Here is a 6,611-nt window from a genome sequence, read left to right on the forward strand (position 1 = left end):
CTTCAGCGCCCCCACCCCCCTGTTGCTACTAGCACCGTTGTTGGATTTGGTCCCAACAATTTGTAATTCCCTTTTTTTTCTAGAAACAAATTATAATCCCACACTTGTATCTATCTTCTTTTTTTGAGAGAGAGAGAGAGAGAGAGAGAGAGAGAGAGAGAGAGAGAGAGAGAGAGGGTCACTTCTATGCTAGAATTCATGGTTAAAGCTCGCAAACGGCCCGTTAAAAGTCGCATGGCCAATTTAGCCCATACTAGTTGGGGCCCAAGGGCACGAGCCCAATTAGTACACACTCGCAGCCCATGAATTTGTATGTGTACGTGAATTAACGGGCACCGGCCAGCGACGGCCGTTCTGGCGCTCGTCTACTACGCTACGCTACGCCACGGCCCATGGTGTTCTTCCGCGACCACCGCCTTCGTCCCCGACGCCGACGCCGCCGCGCAGGCCCGTACGTGTCCCATGTCCGGCAGGCGGCAGGAGGTCGTCGGTGGCGACGGAGAGGCGAGGTGGTCATCATGATGACGTACGGGCACATGAGGTGTGGCTGTCTGCACTGCCACCGCCCACCGTACCTGCATACATTTTATTTTTCATGTGGCTAGCTCCATCTCCGGGCTCCGGCCGACGACGACCATGCATGGATTGCCTTTCTTTTCTTTTCTTGGACAGCGCCGGAGATCCGGCGGCCCGTGTCCACCGGAAAGGATCGTGCATGGCGGGGGTCACACCGGAGCTGCCGGCGTGACCTCCGCGGGCTGCGGCCGGAACGAGTAGCTTTCGTTGCTAGTAGCCGCCCAGCAGCTGGCATGGCAAGGTGGTCGCACATCATTCAACTCACATTGACTTTGACTAAAACAAAAGACATATTTTAATCAAAATTGTTTTCTACAATAAACCCAGCAATGACAATCATGTCATATATCAACCTGCATATATAGATTTTCGTACATTCACTAAGAATAGTCTAAATTTGGAAAGAAAAAAAAAAGTGTCGGCAAGAGCTCTGTCGTGCTTGCATTAATAATAGAGAAGGAGGTAAAATGGAATGCCATGTAGGTACCAGCTGAAGCACTGCAAGTGACGGGCATGCAGGCTGTGTGGCCCGTCCGATACAGACGTAGATGGTGTTCGGCCCAACATACCAGTAGTAGTGGGTCAGTCAATGCATGACTGTATTGTCCGATCGAGTCTGCGATCATGCTGTTATGATTCTCCCGAGAAGGCAGCCTCTCAGAAGTTATCCCTTCACATGACAACCATGGATCAATGGATAACAAGAGTTTCCACTCTCATTTATGTCTGGAATGCGCTCTGTCTCTCTCTTCTTTCGAAAGGGGACGAACAGAAACCTTCGCAAAGAAGGAGACTTCTCCATCCACGACGAACAAGGAAAGAGAAGAAACAGAATCTCTCTGATGCTCCCTTGAACAAGATCAGAAGGAGAAGAACGGAGGATGAACAATAGGATTTGTTGATTTCCTTCGGTGTCTCATTTCTGCGACGATCAAGAACTACAGTAAGCCATCCATTGATGTTAGTCTTACCTTGATTGTTGTAGCGACATATTCATCCTTCGTCAATTCCATGGCAACAAAGCCGCGGACACCGTGTTCTCCACGGCCATGATCATTGTGGTCCGTTCGGACCCGTGCACCAACGCTGTGAGATCGAGCATGGTCGCTGCCTCATTGTCAACGCCATGAGCACCAGCGGCCAACAATCACAACCCCGCGGGATGCACGTACAGCCGATTACGGTTGTGCGGTGTCGGCGGTGGTTGGCACCAGACCTTGCGCCCACATCGGCATGGAGGCGACCGGCAGCGGTGCTGTCTGTTGTGCACGCCCGCGTGCCTGGCCTACTACGCCAGCGGTTGCACGCAATGCCAGCGCTCACAGCCGGTGGTCGACGGCCTCGCTGCCTGCGCGGCCTCCACGCCCGCGGCCTGTGCCTGCGGTTGCCGGTGCCCGCGGCCCGTGTGCGGCCACGCGCCCCAACTGGTGCCCCAACTGCCGGCCTCTGCGTGGCTCCGAGCCTGCCCTCGACGGCGGCCTCCGCGCCCGTGGCGCCTGCAGCCGGCTCCAGGCCGGCGAGCCCGCGCCTTGCCTGTGGTTCCCACGCACCTCCGGGGCCCGACTAGCAGCGCTCGCGAGCCAGTCCGGCCACAGCGCCCCTGCGCCGGACCAGTGGCGGTGGCACCTGCGTAGCCCCTAGGCAACTGCCCGGGAGACGAACTTTATCTTTCCCCGGATCGGGCGGATCCAGCGCTTGGCTTCCCATTCGCGGCGGCAGAAGGTCCCATGACCAGCCCGAAGCACGGCGAGGCGACCGGCGAGGCCGCCCAACAGCGATGAAAACCGTCGGTGCCTCCGTGGGGAATCCTGGGAAAGGACAAGGCTGTGCATTTTGCACAAAACCCCCCTATTTTATGTGAATTCCATGATAGTCCAAATGGATTATTAATATATTCCAGATTTATGTTTTAACCCTCAGATTTTAACAGAACTTCAGTGTACTATATTGACCTCGTGTAAATATTCATTTTAAACCTATATTTAAAATGAATTATGATGCACAATATTTACCTCATGTAAATAAATATTTTGAGACCATACCTCATCAAAAATTGCATCATAATATGTACAGATGAGTTTACCACAGTAAATTCATACATTCCAGTTCCTTTATTTGCTGAAAATTTCTGGTAGTGTTCAAAGAGTTTGTCCAGTAACATTCCCAATCACATATACCATCATAGTTACATTGTTCAAAGTGTTTGCCCGTGCCAATTCCCAATAACATGTAACCGATGGGTTGAATATATTGTTCAAAGTGTTGTCATATGACATTTCCAATAACAATATATTTCACTTTATTCTTCTCTATAATTTATTTTATATATGCAATTTATTTTGCCCTTTTTAATTAAGCCCACTAGCTTATATCCTAAGCTCCAGGTGCTTAATTCATTTTCATGCAAATATTTTATGTGATTATCTTATCATTTGTGTATAATGTTCTGAAACTTTGCATATTGGCTATACACAAGGTAGTACCATAGTACTACTACAGGATCTATACTGTGTTATACATAGTGATTATCCTCAACATGTGTACCCAGTATCAAATTTTAGAACAAATGACCTTCACCTTCACGGTGACTACTTTTGTTTATTTTTTAAAATTGGCCATATACAAGGTAGTACCATAGTGCTACTGTGGGATTTGATCCTCAGTGTGCGTACCCAATTTTGAATGTGAACTGCAAAAGGGGTCTCCACCTACATGTGATTGCCATAATTCATGTTTTGGATTGGTCAGACACAAGCTAGTATCCCAATACTACAGCAGGAACTACACTATATTCATCACATAGTGACTATCTACATGTGCTTATCCAATCTAAATATAAATTGCATAAGGTTTACACCATTTGGGTGTTTACTTTCAAAGCAATGGTCTCATAATTTAAGGTCTACGCCATGTTTTTATAAATATAGTGACTACCTCCAAGTTGAATCACACAATAAAGTCTATGTCATGTTTCTAACATATGACTACCTTCAAAGTGTGATCGACTCATACTATTAGCATAAACACAAGGTAGTCGGATAACATGTACCGCATATATTTGCATATTATGCTCCCCTACCACAAGGTCACCAATTTTGTTTGCACCTTCAATGTGTTAATTCGCTAATATATAATTATTGAGACCATATCTTGGCAATGATTATCGTTCACAGTGATAGTAGTGTTTTTCTATCACCTATCCAACATGACGTAAACACTACATGGGATTCGAGATTTATCTTGACTTCACAATATTTTGCATATGCCAATTCAAAACTCATCTTGAATTTGAAGATATTTAAGTAATCATTTTCTTAAATAAATAGCAATCTATAGTGCATAATTTGGGGACTCCTTTCTATCATATACAGAGCCTATGTTTTGGAAATGATTTTACATCATCTTATCCAGTCCCACAGGAATGGATTCCAAAATATTAGCGGCGACTTTTGTCGTCTGTTTTTATATAATGGTCAGCCTATAATCAAGCATTACCTTAAACAATTTTTTGCCTTTATTGTTGTACTATTTACTATCAAAAAGTAAATCCATACATGATAAACTCATGTAGGACATGGCTAATATTTCCAATTTGGAATATTTCCAACCTCGCACTAGATGGAATTTATTTTCCTATCTTGAGCGTTAAGATATCTATTAATAATATCATTGGGGGCATATGACATCACTGCTATTGTTGCTCAACCCTAACAAAATGCTTAGTCCATTATGGATATCACCACACTTGTGTTTTTGCATTTTTTATGCAACTTTAATACTTGGATTTCTACAAATCTATGTATTCAAGGGTTTCATCAATTAATCAAAACTAAACTAGAGCTTTCAGCAGTGTAGGTCAGAAGGTTAGAGAGCACGAGTAGAGGCCTTCCTTGGGCGTGAGGTTGGCGAGCAAGGGGCTCGCACTTCTAGAGTTCTAATCTCCTAGCTCCGATAAAAGTTCGCACAGTGTCCTGAGGAGGTAGATGAGGAGACAGTTGGGTACTACTGCAGTGCGTGGATCCTACACCTATTTATCTGTGTTCTTTTCTCCGATGCCACGGGTGACACTGCGTCGTGGATGTGGGTACACTACCTCAGTGACTAGGACCAGGCGGGTTAGTACAGCTGGGGCTCTGCAGTGTTGGGTTTTCTTTACCGGTAGCTTTGTGAGGCGTGTCGTCGGACTTCATCCACAGCGTCACTTGGTGGATGCGTGTACCTACTCCAATTGTGGATGTGGGTTCATCTACCAGTTGGCCATCCCGAGGTTTTGGTTCGTCGTGAGTGGTTCCCAGGTCAGCCTTCATGTCGACAGCCGATGTGGGCGTACCTTTAGGACCAGGTTAGGGTTCCGCACGTGAGGTTATAGCGGGCATACATTGAGTTCACGAACGAGTTAGACACGCTCACGACGTTTAGTGTAAGTAAATTTTATTTTTCATGCTGGTTTGAAATGGTTTAGTATAGCATCTAACATCTTGTATGGACATGTTCCAGGTGTCGTGGGAGCCGTACGATGGAGAGGGGGCACTTCCTTTTCAGTTGAGCAACATGTGTGGGTGCGACGATGACTTCTATAGGATGAGGTGCCCTCTAATCTATTTCTATACTGTCGAGTTCCACCTACCAGATAGAGTTGCATGCCAATTTGGAGTGAGACAACTTTGGCCAACGGCTCCATTCTCGACTAGCGTTGACTTACACAAGTAAGTGTTTTGCTATTTTAGTTATCTCGTGATGGTCCATTTTTATTAATATGGTGACATGTACATGGATTCAAGTAATGATGACATACGTGCAAGTTGGATCGTTAGAAGAATAGAAAGATTTTTGACTGGGAGAAGCACCACCAGTACTACATTGAGCAATGAGAGCTGTTGCACGACAACATGGACGAGAACAATGAGCCACACAAGAACCGTGAGTTCAAGCGCTACCAAGCTTGGTACCAACGTGCGACACATTGTAGGCTGAGGCTACAATGGATAGAAGATGACTATGCCTACATCGAGTCCTCCGACGATGAAGACACGGCGTACAACCAATCTACTCGTGCAGGAAGACAGGTGGAGGCAGGACCAATCTTGGACAGAGTGGTAAGTCAATTGCCTTATTTTTCTAAGTTAAGTTGCATACCAATACATTATGCGTTAGAGGTATCTATTTTAGTTAGTGGCACCTTCGAGCCGTAGCATGCTTATAATACGTTAGATTCTTGTACAAAAGAAAACAAAACCTATTGCTATCTGTTGACAAGTATTATTATTGAGAACTTTATTGCAGGGCAATACCCTCAAATGCTCCGTTGAAGACATTGAGCGCTTTCATCCGAGAGTTAGGGACGACGACACACGTAGCTTCCTAGACGTAAGATTTAAAATATTCTTTCAAACATATTATTAATACGTTTGATTCTTTCAGTTAACATAATTTTGTATAACAGAGGCTGTCACGTTGGCTACGCCATGTGGCTGCTCGTTATGGTTGTAGGACAGCCACGATGTAAGACATGTATGTTCCTTCCGCAAGTATAGGAGGCTTAGGTTTCTCTAGCCAAGCACCTACAGGGAGTGAGGACGAGGACGACGATGACGTGGACCAGAGGCACGAGGAGCTTAGCCCGTCTCAGCTCTAGGATGCTCCCTTGACTTAGCCTACACAACCTTTAGGTACTAGGTGATGCCGTCCACCTGACCCTTACTCTCCAGGTACTAGCGCTCTTGGTCACAAGGGTAAGGATAAGACTAGGAGGCAGTGAGGGTTTATGGTAGATGTTAGTATGTACTATTATTGATTTTATAGTTACTTTCTATAACTATTTGGGACTGTATGGATATTGTGAACTATGCACGACATGTTATGTTGATTATGATGTTCGATGTGGTTGTATTGTGCTCTTTAGATGATTAAATATTTGGATTATATAATGATGTTTGTGTTTGTAACTGTGGATGCTCCTGAAACAAGAGAAACTCTTACGAATTTTTTTACATAAATCATTAATTATACTACACTGCTAAAAAGGCACAAATGTA

The 6,611-nt window shown here is 45.2% G+C and overlaps 1 protein-coding gene across 1 annotated transcript; it reads left to right on the plus strand.

Annotated features, from left to right (window-relative positions):
• Window positions 1–5,407: 5,407 nt before the first annotated feature.
• LOC136512580 (uncharacterized) lies at window positions 5,408–6,157 on the plus strand. The gene is made up of 3 exons (XM_066506544.1): window positions 5,408–5,672; window positions 5,860–5,943; window positions 6,020–6,157. Exons 1-3 carry the CDS (start codon window positions 5,466–5,468, stop codon window positions 6,080–6,082), a joined length of 354 nt encoding a protein of 117 aa, XP_066362641.1. The 5' UTR covers window positions 5,408–5,465; the 3' UTR covers window positions 6,083–6,157.
• Window positions 6,158–6,611: the final 454 nt, after the last annotated feature.

Source organism: Miscanthus floridulus, chromosome 16 (genome assembly GCF_019320115.1).
Source record: "Miscanthus floridulus cultivar M001 chromosome 16, ASM1932011v1, whole genome shotgun sequence".
Classification (NCBI taxonomy): Eukaryota; Viridiplantae; Streptophyta; class Magnoliopsida; order Poales; family Poaceae; genus Miscanthus; species Miscanthus floridulus.